Below are 26243 nucleotides of genomic sequence, written 5' to 3' on the forward strand. Positions count from 1 at the left end.
CTTTCCAGCATGAATGAGACCTTCCACAGTGGTCACGAAAGAAAATGAGGTTGGATTCTCTATTTAAGGTTGGACGTTGTAACTTTTTAGTTTCATTTTCAAAAAATCTTGTTTCATTCATGCCAACATGCACACGTAAAGCTTGCACCCTGTTATTAAATGTGTGAATGAAAGAAAAAAACCTTCATGTTCTAAGAAAAGTGTTTGAGAAAATGACAATAACTAGATTGGACTGAAGTAGAATGTGCACAGATCAAAGTGCAAAAGTTATACCACATCTGTCGTCCTTAGTTTTGTAGATGATCATTTTGGTAAATTATCTTCTTATCTCAACCACCAGTTTATACAAACTAATGTGTGCATCAAAAAGTGTTGGAAAACATTGTTTTACTATATCTTTTAGGCAACAAGCACAGAGCGTGGAAATATTGGACACAAATAAAAACTGCTTACTTATGGGGTCCATTTATTAACATACATGTGTACTAAGCAGGAAGTGAGCATTCCCGTTGCTGCAATGGGAATATTATCAAATGAAATAATAATTTACGTCACTTTCATCCCTGAATGAAAGAGTGAGCTGACTTGTGTGGACAATGTCAGGAGGAGTTTGAAAGTACAGGCTGCAGCAGTGTGAAGCGCTGCAGAGCTCCATGTGCTGCCGGAGCCTGTTTGACTCCTAAACACTGAGGGACGGCTTCACCCGACCTCCTTCATATTTAATTGTTATGTTGAATTATTCTGGCTCACTGCCGTGTTGTGCCACCGTGGATTGGGCCGGGGAGCTTGTGAGTGTATCTCAGTGTGTGTGTGTGTGTGTGTGTGTGTGTGTGTGTGTGTGTGTGTGTGTGTGTGTGTGTGTGTGTGTGTGTGTGTGTGTGTGTGTGTGTGTGTGTGAGACAGGGAGGATAGGGAGAGTGATGTGACAGCAGTGTTTGAGTTTGCCACGAATACTGGAAGCCTTTCGGAAAGCAGAGCCATAGCAACAGAATGAATAAATGAACAGGACATGAATGCAACGTTTAACACACAAGCTTTAAAACACACACACACACACACACACACACACACACACACACACACACACACACACACACACACACACACACACACACACACACACACACACACACACACACACACACACACACACACACACACACACACACACACACACACACACAGGTTTCATATTCAACAGAGAACCTGGTGGAGGCAGGTTGGGCCTGAACTCGCCAGCGACTCACAGTAATACAGTAAACCAGCTAATACACTCAACATCAGCAAAATGAAAGAGATTACTTTTCATTCAATGATCTATGATGCTTTAAATCATGTTTCTCACCATTTAGATCTTCTTTCCCGCTTATCTCAGAGAACCTTTCAGGCAAAGAGGAATCTACTCACATCTCTGTTTGATCTGTCAAACAGCTCAGTAAAGATTTAACATATACATGTTTAAAATGTTCGAACCTCCACTCAGTATGTGTTAATTGCATCTCTGGGTGAGGACAGCTTCTTATGTTAGTGACGGCCAGTCTCATGCGTTCAGAAAATAGTCTGCAGCGCCCCCAGCAGGAGAACAAAGAAGGAGCACACAGGCAAAAAAGCAGATGAAGCGCACGTAAGGTGCTTTTTAATCTTTCATTTTTCCAAAATTATGCAAGACAGCAGCTTCCCATGACGATTGTAACCAAATTGACATTTTTCCTTAATAGGTTTGGAAAAAAAAGTTTAATGAACTTTGCTGAGACCTCAACTTTTTCACCAGATTCCAAAGGAAAGTCAAGAAAGTAAAAGAAAACAGACGCTGATCATCGAGGACACTTCAATCCAATGTTATCCAGCAGTGTTGCGAGAAATTCTTTCTCACACACTTTAAGTTTGTTTTTTTTACAGTCTTATTAGTTGAGATCAGACTAGTGTTCAATTGGACCTAAATGCATATGTAATTCTTCTCTCATCAAATTATCATTTAAAAGTGGAGAAAGACGAGTGAAAGAGCTGTTACCGTCCATCAGACTTGAAAGCTCAGATATTCTCCCTCAATGGTTCCCTGAACTCATTTGAAGACAGAGACCTTTATTAAATCATAAGGAATATTTCACGTCTTTGCCTGATAGTGACGACTGAACCTCCCCATTGCCTTTTTAATAATTTGTGTTTGAACAAAGGGAAAATAAAAACAATTCTTCACTTAAACTTTTTTTTTTGCTTGTTGCTTCCAATAAAGATCATTTAAAAAAAAAAATTAACTTTTAAAAAAATTCACCAAATGAGTTTAAAGTACTGAATCACACTCTAATGTAACAAATGAAGCAGTCAGTGACTGTATTATAGGAGGTCCTGGATGCGAGTCCAGGTCTGGTTTTTCTTTTTTCTTTGATGCCGTGGAAACATTAGTTTTGTTAAGAATTGAATGAAATCACAGCAGCCGAGATAAAAAAGGTTGAAGATGAGCAGTGGTATTGAACTTCAGGGCTACCTCATCTCGAGGATAGTTGCCTCTGAACATCTGTAAGTGTAAACTGAAATGTGAACTAATCAGTCTTTAGCGTGTATACAGTCCATGTATGTGTAGACAAGTTTGAACATATTTGCTTTGGCAGCGGAGATGAAGGAATTTGCCACAAGATGACATGATGATAAGATTTATAATATAAAGAAAGAGATCATTAGTGGGTTTATAGAGTCAAAGCCAAACACTCAGTCAAATCAAATTCAAGTAGTTGAAACTTGTTATTAAGTGAGACGTCAATCAAACTGAAACACTTAACATTTCAAATTCTGTTTGTTCAGCCTAAAAGCCCCAAACAGGCTGCAATGTTTGGTCACACAAACATTAGTAAATGCCTTTTGGTAAAATCTACCTCTTTCAGTAATCTGGTAATGGATACTGAAGGTTAAAAGTCACAACACATCACTCGTGACTAAAAACACAGTTGAGACTATTTTACACCCAAACGGCTTGTTAAACTTCAAACAACTTGGGAAAAACAAAAACAGAAGGTGGAACTATCACAACACTTGATTATTTTTTTTAAACACTTTTTTATTGTACATTAATACAATTACATTTTGTACAAATGCTGTTAACAAAAAAAAGCTATTCAGGCTACGAGGAGAAATGTTTGCTTGAGGCCTGAAAAGAACAACGTTCCTGGATGCTGCAGTAAATATTTTGTGCAGCAGTGGAGGGAACGCGTGTCGCTGTTGGTTTGAAGAGGGACGATGTCCCATCTGAATTTGCAGGACTTCCTCTCATTCACACCGTCCGATGTGAAATAGGGGGGGAAGAAGCGAAGCAACGGGGTGTTTACCAAAGTCAGATTCAGATGAAGATCGCGCCCCAACATGGTCACAAAAATCGAATTTGAGTGTCGTAGTGATTGCTGACGAGGAAACTGGGTGTGAAGTCGTTGTTCATTTGCTGTTTGGTCCAGGTCCAAAGAGTTAAGAGGCCGAGGCGTCGGGGGTCAGAGGTCACCAGTCGGGCTTTTTAGGAGCGTGTGTACTTTCCCCAGATGTGCAGCATGAAGACTGATGCGATGAAGAGCAGACTCATCACCAGGACTGGCACCGGGCCGCTGTCACAACAATGAGACACTGATTAAAACCCAGATTAACACACACACCTATAAATCCCACCGTTTGCTGTAACCCCAAACAGAGCCCCGAGTCTTAGCTGGGGAGTCTGATTTTATTGATGAGCTTTGGAAACAAGAAGGGGCTCTCATCTCTGAAGGAGGCTCAGAGGGGGGGGTGGCGGTGGGGGTGGAGGAGCGCATCGCCAAGTAGCAGCATTGCCATGCCAACCATCTCCTCTGCTGGCCCCCCCTCCTCCCCCCTGTCAGAAGGCTGTAATTGAGTTGACCTTTCAGCGAGGATCCTTTAATGAAGCTTTGAAGCCGGCGTCTAGCGCGGGAACAAACACGCACTCGATATACAGCACTGTATGGCGAGTCTGCCCTCCTTCGACTGTTGGAGAGACGCACTCAATAACAACCACAGCACCATTGATCAACCATGGCCGGCGACAGCCCGGAGACAGGACGACTTTTCTGATATTAGGAGGGCGAGCGTGGAGCTGAATACAAGTTTGCGGCTGAGAGTTTTGCAAATGTGTACTTTACCGACGTCGCCATCTCCGTATAGACACACACACACACAAGCCGATCCACAGCTCATACCTTGGGCTACCATAAAGTCACGTCTTCCCAATTTCCCACCATTAAATACTTGCAGTGTCGGAAATCCAGTGGATTAGTGCTTATACGCGACTGGCTGCAATCTAAAATGTCAAAAGGTCGGCCCAGTTAGTGAGTGTGTGGGTATAATTGTTGTTTTTATGACCTGTACTTACACTTTGAGGCCTGGTGAGTCTTCAGTGTAGAAGCGCCACATGCCACCAGTCCCCGCCGACCCTGTAGTCCTGCCGCCGCTGCGTGTGCCACTGCTGGTGGCTTTTCTGTTGAACAACACGCAACAGCATTGGGTGTATTGTCCAAGTACCCAATCAAATGCTTATAACGGTCATATTTCCTAAGTTCCAGCTTCTCGGGCATCTTAAAACCCATTTAGGACAATCAAACTTGAGCCTGACATTTAAAAAACAATCAGTGAGAAATGAAAAACAGTCTTATTACACACTATATTCAGCACATAATTTCTACTACAGCAGCTGGTGATGAAAGAGCAGATTGATTCATGACTGCTTCATTCATCTGAGGAGATTAAACAGAGGTTAATGAGGTAATGAAGAGGATGATAGTAATGGGTAATAATGAGCAGGCGGGTGTAAACAGTAAGCCTGTGATTACACACTGATTAAGTTCACAGAAGAACATCTATCTGCTTTAATCTATTGAGAGCATCCAAAAATACAGGGGAAGGCTGACATACATCAGCCAGCCTTCACTGTATTGTGGCTATGAACAGAGGACACCAGTACGATTGGTAAAAATATAACAGACATGAACAGCTGCTTTTCTATGGCAGTGTGGAATGACAATGTCCTCGTACAAAAAAAAAAACTTACATGGACATGCCATGGATGGTATAAATGTCATTCATTTCTATTGCTTGAGTACTGGTTTTGGACTTTGTGTATACACAAGTATCTCATCTCTCCTCTAAAGATGGTTCAATCATTTAATGATGTACTGATAACAAGTGAACAGTCATGTAAAGCTAAAATACTGGTGCCGATCTGGTTAAACATCTTCCGAGACCCTTGGCGGACGTGGTTCTGGTGACAGGGAAACCTACACATTTTAGTCATTAACACTTTCTTGGCCACATGTTTGGGGACGGACAAAGCACTCAAGAGTGCTGCCAGTTGAGATGTAAAAGTATAAACAAGTGTAATCCCCCCCCCCCCTTGAGTCACTGATCTCTCTGGAGTGGCATTCAGCTGCGTTAAGTGGAGCTCAAATAAGTCAAGAGATCAGTGGGATGATTGTGGTTGTGTGTACCTTTGCCTAACTGTGGATCCTGCTGCACGGGGAGCCACTGTCTTGCTGGGGGAACGGCCAGACGCCCCCACATTGGTCGCACTTGCTGCTGCTCCAGGCTAGAGGAGGGGAAAAAAAAGGTTCAATTGAGCTCAATTTAATGCATTGTTGTCACTACCTCACAAAACTCTCAATAAGTTAATAAGTCTACAACATTAAGATGATGGGATTCATCAGTGAAATACTGAAAGACTTTGGTTTGGATAGTCCATCAAAGCTCTTTACTATCAATGGTGCTGGTATCAGTGGAGTTTGCATCAACAACAAAGTGTCGACTCACACCATTCACGGTCACATAAATCACATCAATTCACACCATATTATCTTAAAATAGACGTTTTTGAGACTCATTTAGATGTGGACTAGATGTGGACTAATAGCCACGTCAACACAAGAGTAGCCAGCGTTAGCCAGTAGGCTAGCAGATAGCTCACTGCTAGCTCGGCTCTAAATGAATGCAGCGCAGCCGGTTAGAGTAAACAAAGGCGACACTGTTCGCGAGAGATGGGATCCTTACCATGATGTTGCAGTTGTCTCGGTGTGAGTTAAAGACCTGAGCGCCTCTTCTGTCTGATGTCCACGTTAGAGGGAGGCAGACAGTCTGTATGCGGATTGATCAAAACTGGAGAGGAGAGCCCACAAAGCTGACGCCTGTCTAAAAAGGACACGACGGCGAAAAGCAAGACCAGCTAAGGCGACCAAAGAGACGCCTGACCGGTTTTTCGCATTCAACAACAAAATATCTCCTTAAAACGTCTACATTTCAAATTACACACTTCTCAGTTTGCTTAGATATAATTAACATCGTACTAGTGTTCCTTAGTAGGACATTTTTACATAAATGTGATCATGACTCTAAAGGCAAATTATTGAGCCGTCTCGAATCTGAAGAAGACGTGTCCAACAGGAAGCGCGTCTTTCACAACGTAGGGAAACAGGCACCATTGTGGTTCCGGATAGGTGGTGCGATTTGACTGATATTAAGCTTTGGTCTGAGCCAAAATGGCAACCGAACGGTCCAGTTTCGTGCCAGTTGCTCTCAGCCAGTAGCAGCCAGACGGAGCATAATTCAAGGTTTCGAGACTTTGGTGGTAGTGACACGATCCTAAGGTAAACGGGAGCTTGTTGTCGATAAACTGTGAACGCGGTTCTGTTCTTAAACAGTAAAACAACTTAGACAGCTTAAACGGGGCGAAAATCTCACTTGTTAGATAGACCAGCCTCCTCATTCATCTCCACGTAGCTTGAGACACGAAAGTTATCTAAAGCTGTCATTAAAAGTATTTGTTATCTTCCTGTCAGTTTGCTAATTGTCCTACAATGCTTGTTCGCATTCAGGTAGCCTCATAACATGACATCCATTCAGTGGTCATGCAATATTTCCAGGGATAGAAATTATGGTTAATCTATGTTACACATCTTTTCCTTCTATTTATTTTTTACTATATTTGATATTGCCAGTGCTCTTTAACACCAAAATGGACTGTATGAGCCAGAGATCAAGATTTGCACTCATCCTTCAATCTTATTTATTGAAATAAACGTGATGTTTGGATAAAATCACAAAAATGTAAAACACATTTAAAAGATATATGTAGACTATTACCAAAGCCAGTAATCAAAACCCATAAGTAGAAATCTAATGGAGTGTAAGTCTGTCAAAATTTTTACCTTTGCCAACAAAAGTTGGGCGAGAAGGTTACGTTTTTGCGCGCCTGTATTTAGGCTGTTTTATTTATTGGTTTGTATGTATGTAGTTGACCAACTTTTCCCAAAAACCGCCCATCAAAATTGCACAAAATCTTCAGGGACGATTTATCGTCATCCGAGCACCAATCAATTAAATTTTGGGACGTTAATTGCTAACATTTACCAAGTAAATCCCAAAATACTGCGAAAAGAATTCCCCATACAAAGCGGATGGGAGAGGCACCTCAAGCGGGAGATCAAACGAGTTCAATGTTGGTTGCCATGGAGACGTTCCCTGCTTAGTGTCATACACAATGATGTAGTCACCTGACCTACCTAGTTAGCATCAATATAAGCTAATAGCTCGCATGCTCGCAATGCCAACTTGGTTCTGCAAACAAATGTGGCGTTGGCATCGGTATGCGCTCTACCGAATGTTGTTCTAGTTTTGTCTGTTATTGATCATAATGGTAATAGCAATTACTCTAAACTAGCATCATCTATTAGAGAAGGATATTTCATTTAAAAATATGTTCTAAGTCAGGGGTGTCAGTAACAATTTAGTTCAGGAGCCTGGACCGGTAAAATAGAGCCATAATAACCTTTATACTTTTTCTTTATTGTGTCTTTACAGTTTGCCGTTTACTCAATGAAAATGTCTATATTTTCGCAAAACCAAACAATTACTTCCGAAATTGACTACAATCTCCACTTAAAGCCAATTTTTAATGAAACCTTCTTGTGCAACTTTTCAAACTCAGCTTTTAGGGCAGCGTCACTGATTTCTCAGCTGGGGTTTCAGTGTTGTGTTGTCTCCACTATTAATAAATTTGCTTAAAAAAAAACATGGTGTTTTAAAAATTTTTACAGTTTGCTTTGCCCGGTCTCTTGCGGGTCGGTTTTGGCCCAAGTGTCTTATGTTTGACACTCCTGTTCTAAGTCATCCTCGTGTGTGTGCATGTGCGTGCGTGCGTGCGTAGGATGGTGCGGGTGGTGTTTCTCCATCCTGACCTTGGTATCGGGGGAGCGGAGCGACTCGTGGTTGACGCAGCAGTTGCTCTGAAGTCACAAGGCTGCAGTGTTCAGATCTGGACGGCCCATTATGACCCAACACATTGTTTCTCAGAGACCCTGGATCCAGACCTTCCTGTGGTGCGCCAACACACATCTCACTACAGCATATCATTCCTCATTGACACAAAATATGATGAGATATTAGGTTGTTTTTTTTGTTTTTTTTACATTGTCGCAGCATTCACACCATGTATTTGGTGACATGACTTGATTGTGTTCAGTTATTAACTTGTTGAAAGTACAACAAAAAGCCCAAACCAGGCTCTTTATATTTTCTCCACAAGATGGAAAATCAACAAAGTAAGAATTTAAGTTGTCACATATGTTCAAGCTGCAGAGTAGCACTGTTACATCATCAGGTGAAAATGCACTGAACCTTGGAAATCTACTCATTATTTTATGTGTATAGGAGGTAAATACAAATATGGGGTTAAAAGGGATTCAATTATCTATGGACTGTTTTTCCTCTAATGCATTTTTCTTGTTCATTTTTAATAGGTGTGTGTGGGAGACTGGCTACCCACCAGTGTATTTGGCTATTTACATGCCTTGTGTGCCTACCTGAGGATGATCTTCGTGGCTCTGTACCTGGTCTTCCTCAGTGGGGTGGAGTACGATGTCATCTTCTGTGATCAGGTGAACTACAGCGATAACTGCTCTCAGTTCTTTGTCTGTTTGATCGTAACTTATTTGAGTCTTGCTGAGGCACCAGCATATCCTTTTCTGGCTATAACCTTCAGATAACAGGTCCCATTGTTAACAGGAGTCCGTCTTCCTTCTTTGTGTCACACCCTGTTAAGACACTTTAACATGAAGCAAACAGCTTTTTTCCTTCCATACAGACACACTGCTCCCATTGTTCTTATGTTGTTCTACTGTTGTTCTAACATCATGGGCCATAATTACAAATTAAGTTGAATATCAGTTGCATTGGAAAAAAAAAAAAAAAAGATTGGAAGTATCTTGTCAGTTATTTATAAATTTATTACATATAAATTAAAATGTTTCAAGAGTGTGAAAGATTTGCTTGTGATAATTTTAGCCTTCTTGAAGAAAAGCATGGCATTTAGAGACTCTTTTAAACTTGTCTGCGTCGTTTGACCTCAGGTGTCGGCGTGTATCCCGGTGCTGCGACTCTCCCGTCACAAAAAGAAGGTTTTGTTCTACTGTCACTTCCCAGACCAGCTGCTAACCCAGCGGAAGTCGACCCTGAAGAAGCTTTACCGCGCTCCCATTGACTGGCTGGAGGAAAGCACCACCGGCATGGCCGATATGGTAACATCATCACCGAGTGTGGGAGTGCTGACTCGCATAAAAATGATGAAACTTTACCTTTTTCTGAAGTGATTGCTGGAAAAGATTGTCCCGGTTTGGTTCATTTAGATTGCAAAGAGATTGTAAGCAATGGTGAAAACAAAATGCAGCAAAGCAGTGAAAACAGAATCCCACTAAGTACAGATCAAGTTAAATAACAAATAGGAATCAACCTGTTTCCATGTCCTTTATCAATTTACATAAAGTACACTTAAATGACTAGATATATTAGACTGTAGATATTGCTTTGGGGAAATTATATATTAGACAATATCCAGGTTGTGCTTGCCTGTTCAAGGTAAATCTAAATCTGTCTACATCCTCTAGATTATCATTATAATATAACAAAAGTATAGGATATACATCTATCATAGTATGGTGTTCTTTCTGTGACAAACGTGTAATGTTGGATCCTCATAGCGATTGTTGCAAAGAGCTTTCTGTCGTTATTGTATTTTTTGCGACGTTTCAAGCCCGAATTCTAAGGCAACAAAACCCTCCTGAACACAGACAAATAGATTTGAAGCACTCAAGATCTGCAGCAACGACTCCAAAAAGCCCCGAAGAGAACTATCCGCCACATGGCGAGTTCCTGGAGAATCCTGTGCTGAGGAGAGTTGCTAAAGTTCTAGAAGCTGCACAGTAACATGCTTTAGTACATTTGGCTCTAGAGTGGATCTGCAATAGGTACTGTTCATGTTTTAAATTGTATTCAGACCCAGTGAGACCCTGAATAAAACTGAAATCCAACTGAGATGCTTGTTCTAACGTCTAGTTAGATAAAACCATTTACTTCGTGCAAGAATCAGCCAATTTGATGCAGATGTCAATTCAAGGGGTCTCCTTTCTCTATCGATCACAATATAGCAAGAGAACCTGCAAACTCAGCACCGGACTTCTTTGACCTAAAGGTTCACGTGGGTCTTCTTGCTGCGTGACGCTCGTGCTTGTCACTGTGCTGCCCCAGATCGACTTCTCAATCCACAAAAAAACCCCTCTTAAAATGAAGCGGTGTGGCAAGTTTTCAAGAAAACCCGTTATTGTTTGCTGCCGCCTGCTACTCATACAAACTTCTAGCTGCCACAAGTGGCATCCGTCTGCCTTTGTACCTGCAAGATAATTACATGGCAATCATACAGCAATTAAATGTAGCATCAGCCACATGTTGTTCTTGGTTTTTTTTTTTTTAGAGAGGTGAAGTATCTCTTCTCAACTCGACACACGTCTCTATATGCACTGAAATGACGTACAATAAAACTAAAGTTCTTTGACTTGAAATGTATGAGAATATACCATAATGAATATTTAAAATATGATACAGCCTGATCACCACAGGCAGTTGTAAAAGCTGAAGGCCCTGACAGAAATTAAGTGACATTTGGATTTTAGTCTAGACTTTAGAATAATCAAAGACCCCGGGCTGCTAGCCAACTCATAGGGAATTAAAATACCTGTGATATATGTGAGATCCTTATGAATTAATCTCTCTGTACTTCTTCTCAGATTCTGGTCAACAGCCAGTTCACCGCAGGCATCTTCAGGGAGACCTTTCATAGTCTAAGCAGCGTCCAGACAGACGTCCTCTATCCCTCCCTCAACACGTCTACCTTTGACCAGCCGTCCACTGATGCTCGGGGCCTGGAGGGGCTGCTCCCCGAGGGGACGTCCTCCCTGTTTCTCTCTCTGAACCGATATGAGAGAAAGAAGAATTTGGGCCTGGCCCTGGAGGCTCTGGCAGCCCTGAGGAGTCGTCTTACTCCGGGCCAGAGAGCGGGCATTCACTTGGTGGTGGCGGGGGGCTACGACGACCGCGTTACTGAGAACGTTCAACATTACACGGAGCTGAAAGAGCTGGCTGCGCAGCTCCGTTTGGGGGACTGTGTCACTTTTCTGCGCTCCCCTTCGGATGCACAAAAAGTGGCACTGCTGCGGGGCAGCGCGGCGGTGCTCTACACCCCCAGCAGAGAGCATTTTGGGATAGTTCCTGTGGAGGCCATGTACTGCTGCTGCCCCGTTATCGCGGTGAACTCTGGGGGGCCCCTGGAGAGCGTGGCAGACGGGGAGACGGGGTTCCTGTGCGAGCCCACAGCTGAGGCTTTCTCCGAGGCCATGCAGAGACTCGTCGGGGACGCGCGGCTCCGCAGGGACATGGGACAAGCTGGGAGGCGGAGGGTGCAAGATAAGTTCTCTCTTCAGGCCTTCTCAGACCAGCTGTACGGGTACATTGTCAGACTGAGCCAGTGATGTGAAGGCTGCAAAGAAAACCTTGGAGAATGTAAAAAAAAAAAAAAAAAAAAAACCCACAAAACAAAAAGACCCTCTCCTGAACTGTGAAGCTGACTCGAGGACGACTTGGACTACAGAGAGTTACAGTGAATGTCTTCTAATTGAGGATGTATGCCTGTATGTGCGCGGAGGTTGGGGGATGTATTATGAGGACTTAGAGGACAATTAATCAGCATTCCCCTGGAGGGGTTGCTGCGAGGGGAAAAAAGGATGGAATCTCTATACCAATTAAGAAAAGAGTAACGAGTTTACCTATCCTATCTCTGGAAGAATAACATCCTCGCGTGCGTGTGTGTGTGTGCGTGTGCGTGGGTGTGTGTGTGTGTAAAATTGCACGTGTGCAGCAGTGTGGCAACCAGGAGTCTCGCAAATGAGTCCACCAAAAAGGATTGATTGTTCACAGTGAAATGTTTTGCACTGTGCGTATGTGTCTATGTGTTTTCTTTTCTTTGTCTTTGTGTGTTTTGGGGATGCAGAGGAAGAATGCAGTCTCCGCGATGTGTCATCAGGCCACGCACGGTCCTCCGATCGATAAACAGGATGTTTTCCCCACCACTTCCTGTCCGCCAAGAGCTTTGTTACCCCCCCCCCCCCCCCCTGGCCTGACCGTGACTTCTGCTCCTGCATGGAGGTTATTAGCAGATGATAGAGAGTGCTGGGCTTTATTAGAGGTCTGCCTGATGGGCGGTGTGTCTGGGTCTGGGTCATTATCAACGAGGAGAATAGAAGAAGGTCATTGTGTGCGCGCTGGCGTCCTCAGTCTTCCTACTGTATAGAAATGCTCTTATTGACATTCCTGAAGTCTTAATAAACAAGAGGACACATAGTTTCCTGAGTCTTATGGAGCTTTCTTTGTGGGTAAGGTTTTTTTTTTTTGGCCTTTACAATGGAGTTGCCGGAAGATTTTGTGGAGTGCAACACGGAGGCACGAAAACATTGTTAAAGCAGCAGACAGATCTGATCCGTTCTGTAGTTGTTAAATCAAACATTCTCAGACGGTGCCGCGCACAGAAGTTTTATTTTGCTCATTAACAGTGTTGGGGTTACAATAGAAACACAGAAGCTCTTAAAATTCTGCCTCCTTCCGTTGCTGCATTATTTGCAGAGTCTGAGTTGTTTCCGAATGATAATAAAAACAAAAACAAAAAAAAGTGTGGAAATAGTAAGGATTTATTAATGGAGTCATTTTAGGGCCTACCTTTTGCTTTAAAACACAAAAGAAAAAATTGAAATCAAGCAGTCGTCAAAACTTTTTTCTCTCATTGTCTTTAAATTATTAAGCTGGTGGTTGAATTTCTCCGATAACCAAAAGTTTATTGTTGCAGCTCTGACTCTCCTCCGTGACTCACGCTCACCCACCTGGTTCCACACAGCCGGTCCAGATCGAAGGAATGCAGCCAAGTGCTCACTGTTAAAGCTCGTCAAGTCGTAGTTGCGCTCCTGATGCAGAAGAATCCCACAGTGTTGCATCACGGCGTCCAGCAGGGACACAATCAGGTTGTCTTTACTGTTGTTGACTCTGACTTGAGTTGAGCATGCAGATTCTGGTCTTCTTCAGGGGCAAAAGTTAAGCTGACCGCTCATTGGAATAATTGTGACATATTTTAAGATGGCTTGATAACAATTTTCAAGAAAGTCCGACTGAGGCGGAACGTGGATAACTTGGTTATCTCCAACATAAACACCACGTAGAGAAAGTCCTTGACCGCGGGGTCGCAAACTCAATCAAGTCCTCATCCTGTGCTGTCGACACATTTTGATCTATCTGAAGGGAGAAGGAGAAAAACTGTCCACATTCAAAACGTACAAACGCGCCTCAAAAATGACACCAAATAAATTTAAATTGCACCTTAACTGATATATTTAAAGCTTTTTTTCAACATTAAATCACAAGTCAAAAATACTTTCTGAAACTATCAGTAAATATTTTATTTAGATGCAATAATTGTCAAAATTAAGAACTTGTTCTTTTTTTTTGTAGAAACAAACTAATTGACTTTGCAATTGTTTTTAGATGCACCTCTCTAATCAAAAACAAGATCTGATATTAAAGATTTCATATTTTCACATGATTTTTTTTTTACTAAATATGTAATAGTTTTCTAGCTTCTTTGTCCAAAAATGCTCCAGAGAATGTACCAAATGTATTCTCTTTCCGTTCAGCCTGGTCAACAAACACAACCATAGTTACAAGTTTACAGAACTGCAGATTTTTTATCACCAATTCTTTTGATATTTCCAATAAGTCTCACCTGTTTCCATGGGGTTTGGTAGAAAGCACCGCTGCAGTTTCCCAAATAATCCTCTGTTATTGTGAGTTAAGCTGAACTGAACTGGTCTAATCATTAGGATGCTGTGAACTGATTGGAACTCCCTCTTAAGGCTCACAATGATCTTAACATGTCACCTATTCAACTAATGCGTAATTTATGATGGTATCAACCCGAGTCGCAGGGTGTGAAATCCGCCCATGTTCTGTATTCAGAAACGTTTGATTTCATTTCCGCTGTATGATTCACCTTCATTGAGTTTTTAACTCCCACATCTCACATTGATTGGGAGTTGATTTTGAAAGCTGAAAAGCAACGAAACCAACAGTCCTCCCACTTACTTTTCAGAACTACAACTTATTTGTCCCTGTTGGTCCAATTAGTGATGATGGCAATGGTTTAATTTAAAACAGATACGGAGGTCTATCATGTGGAAAGTCACTGCGGTGCACCTCCAGTCAATTAATGCAGGAGATGTGATTGAGCTGATTGAATTTATGTCCTAATTTAATATTCAGTATGGCTTTGCTCTGGGAGGGAAAAAAAAAAAAAGATTTACTTATCTGACATTTGTTGTTTTTTGTTGTTTGATCCCTCTCTGCTCAATTTGTGATACTCATACATCAAGTATTACTGAAACTAATAATTTGGATAGCTATTTTCATGACTTAAGAAACATTTCAAAGTGCTTAACAAGGGAGATGAAACATATATACATTTACATGCATAAAAATACACGTACATATAGTAAAATGGGTTTATATCAAGACACTGTAAAAGAGTAAATAACAATAAAACCCTGTAGAAGGAGGGTAAATCATCGCAGTAACGCCGAACTAAAAGCAAAGTCATAAAAGCAGGCTTAGAGCTGTCACTTTGAGGACCATTTTAAAGTTACTTTTATCTGTTTAGTGCTCATATTCCAACAAAACAACACAAAAGTGAACACATAAAAATGTTCTCAGTAAAGTATTTTAGAATGTTCGTGAAATACGGCTCACCTTCGATTGAAATAGAGTGAAGTTGCAACATGGGTTGGTGTCTTTATGACCTGATGTATGAGCTGAACTGTTGTGCCTAAAATCAAACGCAGACAATTTAAAGAATACAAAATGCTAATTGACTGGGAATGAAAGAGGAAGCGAGTCTGAGTTCATGCAGCGTTTCCACACGCGGCGGTATTAAGAGCAGATGAGGAGGAGGGTGGCGCAGTGATTTAGGGGCCCTGCTAGGCCAGATGATAAAAAGATCCTGTGGAGCGTGAAAGGAGGGGAAAGATGCACAAACAAAAACAGTAAACACTCGCTCGGCTCCATTCATTGTAAAGGTGGCCCACTTTACTGCCAGTGTACACAAAGATGTTTCTGAGGTCCCCTTTTTGTGTGTGTGTGTGTGTGTGTGTGTGTGTGTGTGTGTGTGTGTGTGTGTGTGTGTGTGTGTGTGTGTGTGTGTGTGTGTGTGTGTGTGTGTGTGTGTGTGTGTGTCTCCTCCTGGCTTCTCTAAAGAAACTCTTTACCTCAAAGTTGTGGAGGAAGACTTCATGCCCCCTCGCTTCCCCCTTCACCCCCACCCCCCATCCCCCCCTGCCTCTCTCTGCCCTGTGGTGGGGTGGTTATTGAGATCACGGTGTGTCTGAGTGGCAGTGATAACCGGTACCCAGGTGCCAGTGGCACATGGTGTTTAATTAATTAATGAGACCGCGGGGTTGGTTTTCTAATTCCACCTAGCCAGCACCAGGGTGTGGGGGAGATAGCCGTGGAAATATTTAGGTGCGTGTTTTCAGGCGAGGAACGGAGAGAGATGTATGTGGTGTGCGTGCGTGTGTGTGTGTGTGCGTGTGTGTGTGGGTGCGTGCGTGTGTTACGGGTATATATCTATTTTGTTGGCAGTTTGGGAGCTGTGCTTTCCTTGTTAGTGGAATATTAAATATGTATGGAATATTTTTACTCTGACTTTTAATCACGCCTCGTGATTGGAAGTTAATCATGGGCTAAATGAAGCTGATGATGAGAGAAGCACAGTTAGTGTAAATACATCAATCTGAACTCTTCCTCCTGCACACCAACCAGGTCATGGACCCGTTGCCCTAAAAACAAGAGAAACACACTTGAGATATGAAAATATGAATACTACTGGGTGGTGTGGTTATAAAACAGGGTGATGCAAAGGTTAAAAAAAAAAAAAATGGCAGCGTTTTTTTTCTTTCTTCTTTTACACTCTCTTGACCCCAAAAAAGTGCAGCTGGAAAACAAAAAGAGTGAATCGTCAACGCTCTCATTCACATTTATTTAAATTTTATTTAATTTTTTTTAGCAATGTTTCATAAATAGACCTAAAGGTTAGAGTCCTTCTCAAAGCTTCTTTTTACTGACAGAATTGTTTACAACACAATCTTTTTTATGGCTTTTAATGGTTAAAGAGAAAAATGCAAATAAAGATGTGGTTTTTTTTTAATACGTCTTTCTAAATATATACAATGTGTCATTTGGTTGTAACAAAAGAAAATTAATAGGGTGACACAAGGAGTGTGGGGGCTGCTGAGTTACTTTATAATAGAAGTGCACAGCTGACCCATAACTCAGATCAATGAGGAATAGTTGCACACAGCATGTTTGGACATTATAGTGGCGTCACAGATGATGGACAATATCAACTGAACTGTGAGGTATATGACAGCAGCACCTTCAGATTTCTGTCTTAAATAAAAAAAAAATATATAGGATAAAGGCTTAAATCTTCACTTTTCATTACAATATTCAGCATTATTTCTATCAAATACATAAAAACACTATACATGTATGTATAAACTACAAAATGTTAGCAGTTTTTTTCTTTTCTGCATAGTTTCATCGTCTGTGTAGTATACTCCAGCCTTTCTTCAGCTCCTTGGGTAGTTTAACATTTTGCAGCAGGCACAGGAGGAGTTTTACTGTTGGATAAATGCAGCGAGAAGAAAGAGCTTTCCTCATCATGAAAGATGGAATGTGCCTTAACCGTAGAAAGTCCACATTTGTATTCACTGCTCATCTTTAAGAGCTGTTTTACGTGGTACATGTTAGCAAATTATGGATTTCATACTTTACTGCATCCATAAACTACTCAAATATATTAGCTTACACATCATAAATGTTAATACTGCACAACTCTTACACTGACACAGCCTCAGAGGCTAATATCACAACAGGGGAAAAAAAAAATGATTTACTAAAGCTCCATAAAGCTCTTCTATCTGTGGAAGATCACAATAAAACTTCCATAATCTCTGCTAGTGAAATATTATAGATAGGCTCTATAAAAACAGCTTTATGGCACAGGAAAGAGAAACATTATGACTTTTTTCTATGCTGTATATTGTGGTTTGAAACATCTTATAGCTTAAAGACAAATGAGTCCATACATTCCTGACATCAAATGTGGTCTAATTCACACGAGATTTATCAATAAAAACGTTAGGAGCCTTGTTTCAAAGTTAAAGTTATGGAGAAATCTTCTCTACCAATGATGATGTGCAGTCAGATATGAAAGGACACAACATAACACATCTTTTTTTTTTTTTTTAAACTGAAGAGTGATTTATAACTTAATGATTAGACGAAATAATCAACAAACCTTCCACAGAGCGATCGTGTTCTCCCGGTGTTTACTGCTCAGATTTCATAGAAACATTTTCCTCCTTGTTATTGTACATCCCATCTACAAAACAGGCAGTTTCCTGAGATGGTTTATAGGTACAATTGCTATTACTGCGCAGTTTACACACATCAGAGCTGTTTGTACACTCTCGGAGCTCACGACAGCCTTGTAACATTTTAAAACCACACCACAATCGGTACTGCAAACCCTCCCTGCTGTTTGGTAATGAAGGTAATCTCTGCAGAGTTAAAGCCAAAGCACTAAAAACTACTTACCTGCTATAAACTATTTTTGTATGCGTCTCCGTTGAAGGATTAAAGAGTAAACTGACTCTGGAAGGGGGGAGCGGGGGGTTGGCAGTCCATGAGTTTATTTGATGTTTCCAGGCAATCACGTGAGATCGAGGAGATGGACACATGGTCTTCACCCCATCAAGAATTAAAAGCACAGCTAAACTACCCCAATGAAACCATTTAAATATTTCTGTTGAGGCAAGCAGTAAAGAACACAAAGTAACATGATACAAAGAATAAATTATACGCTTACAACCTGTATCCAGTTTAATGTTTCTAATAGGTCTGGTGTTAATGGTTTCCACCAGCCAGAGAAACGATGACTACTCAGAGCTTTATGGTGGATCTCGGTATGAGGGCACCATTATATGTTTAAAGTCACAAGTAAACGCAACCAAATGAATGTTGTCACAAGCCTCTTTGTTGAAAATGTGATTAACAGACATGCGAATACACCAAAATAAAGAAAATTGTAAAAAATATGAGTTAAAATTCGCGATGCTTTGGTAACATCCTTCAGATTTCACAGTTTGCATTGAATTCCTACAGAAGCGACACAACTTTGTTGAAATAGATACTGCATGTCTCTTTTGACTGATTAAAGGGACAGAAAAATCTAAATACCACAGCTGTCAAGAAATTGACTAACATGAACACAATGTCAGTCTGGAGGACTGAAGTGAAACTATGTGGCAGTTCGTTTCTGATTATCAGGCTACAGATAATCACCTCCTGACTCCAGCTTCATAATTAAGTCACAAGATTCTATCGATTTCCTCATCCAACCCTCAAAAAGAAAACAAATAAGCTTATATCTCACAGTGCTAAATTGTTCCCCGAAGACACATCAATGTGCTAAATATTGGTAAATTTAATCAAACAGGACAGCAATCAATTAGATAGACCTGGCATGGAGAAATGAACATACTTCATAAACGTTCTGCTTTCATTCATGTTCAGGGTCAAGTTTATCTCTTAACAAAGTTTCAATCTCGACAAACAAAACCTCGCACAGATATTCTGGCTCTCAGGTTGCTCTTCCTGGAGGAGCAGCATGATGCAGGAGGAGGAGAGGGAGGGAAGAAAGGATGAGGCGGAGGAGGGGAGGGTGCAGAAAGGAAGTGGCAACAGGAGAACAGACCTCCCATTGAACTTGGCTCACTTCCAGCCCTCGTTGGCCCAGTAATCAGCGGTGAGTCAGTCAGTCATACTGGTTTAAAACAAACACACTAACACTGGAGTGGGCGTGTGACACACACACACACACACACACACACACACACACACACACACACACACACACACACGCACACACGCTATCAGTGCTGTACTTTAACCTGCATTAAATATAGTAATTTTAACAGAGAATGATAAATATCTTCTCAGTTGTTAACCTGAGGGGTGTTTTCTTGTTGCAGCTCTGGTATAAACTGACTTGAGGGTGACCACAGGACTTCAGGATGGAGGTCTTTCGTGATATTTTAATGCCAGCTATGGGACACCCAATGGTGCACTTGTTCAGGCAAATGTATAGAGACAGGCGGGCTTTTTACACCTGATCAAAAGGCACCATCAACCACCTATGGCCCAGGAGGAACTCTGAGCCTGTGGGTATGTGACGCCTCAGCGCTGTGCAGGAGAAGCTGAGCGGACCCCCACACAGCTGGGTGGGATAACCTCCGGTGATTACACTCACTGGGGTGAATGTCAATCACGCTGTCTGCCTGAAAGTGTGTATGTGCCAAACAATGCACCTCGATTGTTGATGCAAGTATGCTTTATGTACAACTATGCATTCTTAATGTGTGTGTGTGTGTGTGTGTGTGTGTGTGTGTGTGTGTGTGTGTGTGTGTGTGTGTGTGTGTGTGTGTGTGTGTGTGTGTGTGTGTGTGTGTGTGTGTGTGTGTGTGTGTGCCCAGTGCCCACTGATGGCCTGCTAGATTGAGCTGTCAGTCGGCAGGCAGCAGATGAAGATTAATGGAGCGAGCAAACAATAAGAGGCTGGCAATGATCATAAATATGCTAATGGCCATTATCAATACACACTCACTGACATGCACAGGAGAGAGATAGAAAGTGTGTACGCGTGCATGTGTGTGTGCGTGCACATGCCTTTGTGTTTACAGTATTCAAGCAGCAGATATTCGGGAGGTAATGCGGGTTACTGAGTTAAAATCATTTTCCCTCCCATCGGGATACACACCTAAAAGACACACGGGTACATATTTAGACTGGCAGAGTGTTGGCTGGCTGATGGACAGGAGGACCATGCCATGCCTCCCATGTGTTATGTTTGGTTTGTGGGCTACAAAAGGGAGGGGAGGAGGCCTCATTGAGTGGATGACATGATTTGTGTCGCATTAAAATGTGTTTATTTAGTGTTTGTGTGCGTGTGAGAAGGGCAGCTGATCGCGATGGTGTCTGCGCCAAGCCTCTGATTAAGACTACAGGTTCAGCTAATGGCACAATGAGAGGCTGATTAAGAGCGGAGGAGACAGGGAAAAAAAAGAAAGCGGAGGGAGATAAAAGGGAGCGATAGACAGATCTATTCACTAAACTGATGATGGGGTTCTTTGTTGTCTCATCCTATTCTGTGGTTCTCTGGGGTCCTTCCTGTGTCTGCAGCAAACAGGCATTTTTTAAATGAAACCCCTCTTTCTTTATCTCTCCCTGCCCCTCCCTCCTTAGTCTTTGTCTCCATCCCCACCCATCTGGGTCACACAGCGCAAAGGTGCAGCACAGGAGACCCAAACTGAAACCTTGTTGTCCACTTCATCACCTGAAAACGCACTTCTTAACCTCCTCCTACCCACTTTTCACCCTCGACTTGTCTCCTCTCCCGCCCACTTCTGTCTGCTCTTGTAGGGTCTCCAGAGTCCACTGGGATAAGTCGGGGGCTCACTGGGCCCTCCGACCTTCCTTGTCCTTTAAATACACACATGAATCCGGAGCTGTTGCAGACGCACACACACACACACACACACACTATCCGGCTGAGTCTGACGGAGGGTGCAATTTGTGTGTGGCAGGGTGGCGATGGATGAAGTGTGTAAAGTAGACATAGGGAAGTGGTTATGATTGGAGCTAATGAGCTCACAGGGGACATGGGGATAGAGGAGGCTGGCCAATGGCAGGGCAGACTCAGATACACCTCCCCGGAGGGTCCCTGCTTCGCTGAGACCCTCGTGGCGCTCTGGGAATTTGTTTTTGTGTGTGTGCATGTGTGTGTGTTTCTGGGTAGTTCCTGTTTGAAAACCCAACAGTCCCTGTGGTCATTATACACCCGTTTTGCTGAGCTGGTTGTTATTGCACTCCATGGACAGGGGTAGTTAAACATTTAGATGTGGAATCACATTGGTCATTAAGCCAAGGTCACTGACACGCAGAGAGACCCGTTTGTCTTTTTGAGTGTTACCGAGCAGAATAGACCGCTCATGGAAACCAGGCTGAAAAAAGAAAAAGGAAAAAAAAGAAAAACTCTCAGAAACTCAGCGATGATCGTTAACACTGCATCAGTGGTGAGTGTGGGTGTGTGCGAACAGGTGTGTGTGACAGTGTGTCATTCTGTGTGTGTCTCATTACCATGCATGGTGTGTCAGTGTTGTCCAGGAGGCTGAGCCTCGGCACATTGCTCCAGGGGAGAGTTATAGATTACTGGCTGGAGCAGGCAGGGGCTAGGGGAGCCGCTAGAGTCCAGACCCAAGAACTGTAGGCTGGGCACGGCTCTCAGCTCATCAGCGTGTCTCTGGAGGCTGTGAAGCTTAACCTGGAGCAAGGCTCTGATTAACCAGACTAATGACAGTACAGCCCCCAGCTCCCAATACCCAACACCATAATCACTGCTTAAGGCCCTGGTCAGTCGGCATGTCTATATGGAGAAGGAGCAGCATTACAGCTTAATGGATAAGTCTACTGACAACAAGCATTTTAAGTCAGCTGTCAATACAAGCTTTGAGAATCAACAGCATGGGAGGGGATCCTGTCTAAGTGGCTTGAGTGAGCTCAAATACGTTCAAGAGCCTAAAAACATTTTGTATTTACCTGTGTTTGCGGCTGAGAAGGAGAATATGAATGCCTGTCATTGTGTTTGTCTGCGTGTGTGCCACAACAGTTGGAAGTGTTTAATGAGCGCTGATCGATGTCTCATCTGTGCCTCCTTATCTCTCAGGCAAACATTTCATCAGCACAGTGAAACTGTTCAGCCTTTCGTACACAGAGAGACCCCAACAGACAAACAGCATCAAACCAACCATGTATGCAAATGAGACGGAGACAGACGTGCTTTTGTTCAATTCAAACTCCTAAAGAGAATTACAAAGCAACGGCTCTCATCTGTGAGATGAGTGTTTTTCAGTTTCTTTGTAGGCGTGGGGATGGGAGGGGTGAGGTGGAGATGTGCTTGATCTGTAGCCAGAGGAAGGTGCCAATAGTGTTTACTGTCCTCTGTGGGCAAAGTGATTTCTGACAACTTCTAAATGAATTCCTGGGGGTGAGGGGGTCGGCCTGCTGATGTGGGTGTGTGTGTGTGTGTGTGTGTGTGTGTGTGTGTGTGTGTGTGTGTGTGTGTGTGTGTGTGTGTGTGTGTGTGTGTGTGTGTGTGTGTGTGTGTGTCGGAGGTAATGGCTTGGTTTTACAAGGTGCAGTCGATAAGTGATCAAGCTACTGAACTGACGTCTGCAGCAGCATGAAGAAATAAAATGATGCCTCTGGAACTACAACAGATACAGAGCAAGCTTTCAGCCACCACAGAGCAAAAAGGAAAAGCAGACCTGGTTTAAAAAAATAATCCCTGAAACGGTCAAAGTATTTTGGTCTACAGGTTTTTTTTTCCTGAAGGATACATCGGTATTGTTTTCATTCCTAAATTGTTAGTCCTGAATTTATCTTTTAATTCAATCTTTCAATTTTCTCAGGTGTAATTTAAGCGTCACCCAAAACAGGTAAACTCCAGTTAATCCAATTCAATTCAACCACTTATGTTTCATTTCCAGTGTCATGCTGCTCTGCTACACATATTGTCTTAAACAGTTTGCTGGGAAGACCAGCGCCCACTGGCCTGTCGTTTGATCACTTTCTCATTTTGTGACCACATTTGGTAACTTCTGCAGGTCTTCATGTTTCCTTCAAACTGATAACATTGATTAATAAAAAAAAAAAACAACAACAACATTTAATTCAAGCAAAGTGTGTTTTCTTTTCAGTCAGTTCACCAGAATGGTATATTTTACTAGAAAATATCATCACTATAAAAGATAGTGCTTCAGGAAAACATTGCACAGTTAAAACTAAAGCAGGTTTTCCAACAAATTACTTAAAAAGTCATTTTAGGGTGTTGATTTTTTTTTTCTCCCATGAATGTCTTATGAAAGGTTAACCAGTCTACAGAACTCATCCTGAATAATATTGATACTCCTGAAGGTCGTTACAAACGGTAGTAATACTGTACAGTGTGACTTTTTTTTACCCCCCCCCCCCAACTTTACCTAAACAGAGACTAATTGTGTATTAGTAAAGTTTTTTGGGCCAAACAAATATCTACATTTTGTGTTTTCATGGAGCATACTTCCTTCTTACCATTATATCTGAGGCTCAGCATCAAGCATTAGTTTGTTTTTTGAAGATAAAAGCATGTATATATGGGGAAGTCGTCTATTCATAGTATGCCTCTGGATGACAGTGGGATGAACAGACGTGATTGCAGACCAGATATGAATATACAGGTCTGATGTCCGAACGGCCAGTTCTGAGTCCACAGGGGCTCTCATTGACTGACAGCCCTGACTAAGCCATCCACATTGCTGCTGATCCCCCATAACATCCAGGGCTTACCCCGTGTGCCCGCATACACAACTGTGTGAGCCTGGAAGTGTACCAGGCCTGCATTTTCCTATTAGAGTGTGTGTCTGTGTGTTTAGCTGTGCTTTTACAAGCGCACGTTGATGGCTAGGCAGAAGACGGATCCAGGCATGCACTCGCAGCAGCTGCGTTTCTGAATGGATCCAGCAGCCATTGTTGGACTGTCACTAACTCGTCTCTCAGGCCCAGGAGACACACCGCTGACATTTAGCAGACCACCCCCCACCCCCCCTCCTTACATTCATCCCCTTCCTCTCTCCTGTCTCATTCTCGCTCTCTCTCTCTCTCCTGCTGCTTCCATCAAGTCCCTCGCTCATTCTCTCTTTCTGTCACTCCATCTCTCTCTATGGCACAATGTGTGGGGACAGATGTGTGTGGATACGCGTGTATGTGTGTGTGTGCGAGAGAGATGGAGTAAGTGTTTGCGTTAATGAGTGGCCCTTTAAGGCTATTAGGCTAAGATTGGTACGCCCAGAGTCCCTCATTACCCAGCAAGCATTGCCCCCTACACGGAATGGTAATTGGGAAGGAGAGAGAGACAGAGGGACGGAGAAAGAGTGAGAGGGCTGAGGTAGGAGTGCAAATAATAGGAGGATAAACAAGGGATAATTGGGTGGATTGAGACCAAGAGTAGCGATTGATCAGGTTGATTTGTGGCTGCACGGGTGGACGGCTTGAAGAGCCAAAAGGTTAAAGGTCACACACTCTTGTATGTACACACACGTATGTTTACGCGCGTGATACACACATGCTTTACATGCATAAGTGATGCTTTCAGACCTGCACTTGACACCAGCTTAAAAGGGGGGAAAGCGCTTGTGCATGCATGGAAAAAGACATAATGAAATAATTAGATCTATAATATCGGTGTTTCTTCTATTTAATGAACTTTGTGTCGATGTCCATCAACCTTCTGCATTACTTCAGAAAAAAGATGAACTGTTAGGCAAAGTTTGTATATATGTATGTCAATATGAGATTTTAATCTTTTTAACAGTTTTAGTCATTTTACAGTCAGACAGTCTCACACCGTGTAACATCAGCATCACCCACAGGACACTGACATGAACAGCAAGTATTAATTAAGTTCTCACCTGTTGTCCCTTTTATATTCAAATTTCCAATATTTTCCAAATTTCGTTTACTTTCTGATTGGATGGAAATAACTTGGGACAATGTTATTCATTCAGCTAAAATCTGTAATCATACATTGTTTTCTTCTCCTTCTTTTTTTGTTTTTTTAGAAAAATGTGATAATATAATGTTGAAAATACAATTCTATAAAGCAGATTACATTTAATTATCAGTCATATTCCAGTTTCAATCTCTGTATTTTCTGTTGTGGTGACACTACTGGGAGAGCTGACGAATTCGACTCACTCGTAAAAATCTCGATATATGGGCGAGTATCATGGGAGGAATGATTAGACAGCAAAGTGTAAAAGTATTAATTTCACTGTCACTGTCACCCTGGTGTTTCATCATGAGTCACAGCCATTTGCAATTCTATCATATTCATTTCCAAAAGAGGTGAAGTAACAGTTTTACAAATCTCTACAGATGCTGCAGATTCCCAACATTTATTCTGTGATTTGAAGATTTGAAGATAGAGTGAAAAATGTAGCATTCGTCAGTGTTTTAAAAGATTTGTCTTTTTTAGGAAACAGCTGCTGAAATTTAAAAAACAGACAAACAAAAAAGTGACACCAAGATAACAGGGTTATCTGTACTCTAATGTTGTTGAGTCCAGACAGATATAGTTATGCTATAACACCACAATATATGAGCTGAAAAAAAAGGTTAAACTGAGTAACAGTGACAATTGAACATACAGTAGTCTGAACAGAAACTCTAGAACTGGTGTGATCGTTTAACCAAACTTTGATTCTATTTTGCCATCTAGTGGCGGCACTTTGAACTGCTACACATAAATACCCACAAAGTTCATGCCACGAGTGCAGGGCCCCAATAAACTGCGGATTTAATTGAACATTAGTTTATAGGATGCATACAACAAAACCACGTGGCCAAAGAGTGAGGCTCTGGCCTGTCTCTGCTGGCTGCATGTTCTCCCTGACCATGGCTTTATTCTGTGTACTCAGGTTTCCTCCCATAGTCTAACACCTTGCAATTGAGGGTCTTTGGAGCGTGTGACCATTTTTCCATTGCCGCTGCTAAGGCAGCCTATCCAGTGTGTAGTCAGACTGTCAGAGTTCTATTTATACTGAGCAAAATTGATTAGAAATTGTTTTGTTGTTGTTGTTTCTTCATCTTTTTGATTTTCTGTACGTTTTCTAATACCTGCATGTTCATGG

General features: G+C 42.1%; 2 protein-coding genes across 5 annotated transcripts in view; one reads left to right on the forward strand and one right to left on the reverse strand.

The window, feature by feature from the left end:
* The window catches only part of alg2 (ALG2 alpha-1,3/1,6-mannosyltransferase), a 71524-nt gene extending 58827 nt beyond the window's left edge, over window positions 1–12697 (forward strand). For 3 of the 4 annotated variants that reach the window (XM_080471214.1, XM_080471215.1, XM_080471213.1), the window contains 4 exons: window positions 8183–8354; window positions 8775–8912; window positions 9384–9551; window positions 11094–12697. In XM_080471214.1, coding sequence (XP_080327340.1) covers window positions 8183–8354; window positions 8775–8912; window positions 9384–9551; window positions 11094–11834 — 1219 coding nt within the window. In that variant the 3' untranslated portion in view covers window positions 11835–12697. Of the gene's footprint in view, window positions 1–6440; window positions 6624–8182; window positions 8355–8774; window positions 8913–9383; window positions 9552–11093 lie in introns of those variants that run through there. The other variant, XM_080471216.1, reaches the window with a different exon arrangement.
* sec61b (SEC61 translocon subunit beta) lies at window positions 2220–6170 on the reverse strand. Its single transcript, XM_080471266.1, has 4 exons — window positions 6031–6170; window positions 5475–5572; window positions 4364–4468; window positions 2220–3587 (listed from the first exon to the last, which is right to left on the reverse strand). The coding sequence occupies exons 1-4, from the start codon at window positions 6031–6033 to the stop codon at window positions 3500–3502; spliced, it is 294 nt and encodes a 97-aa protein (XP_080327392.1). The 5' UTR covers window positions 6034–6170; the 3' UTR covers window positions 2220–3499.
* Window positions 12698–26243: the final 13546 nt, after the last annotated feature.

Source organism: Lipophrys pholis (genome assembly GCF_963383615.2).
Source record: "Lipophrys pholis genome assembly, chromosome: 9".
Lineage (NCBI taxonomy): Eukaryota > Metazoa > Chordata > Actinopteri > Blenniiformes > Blenniidae > Lipophrys > Lipophrys pholis.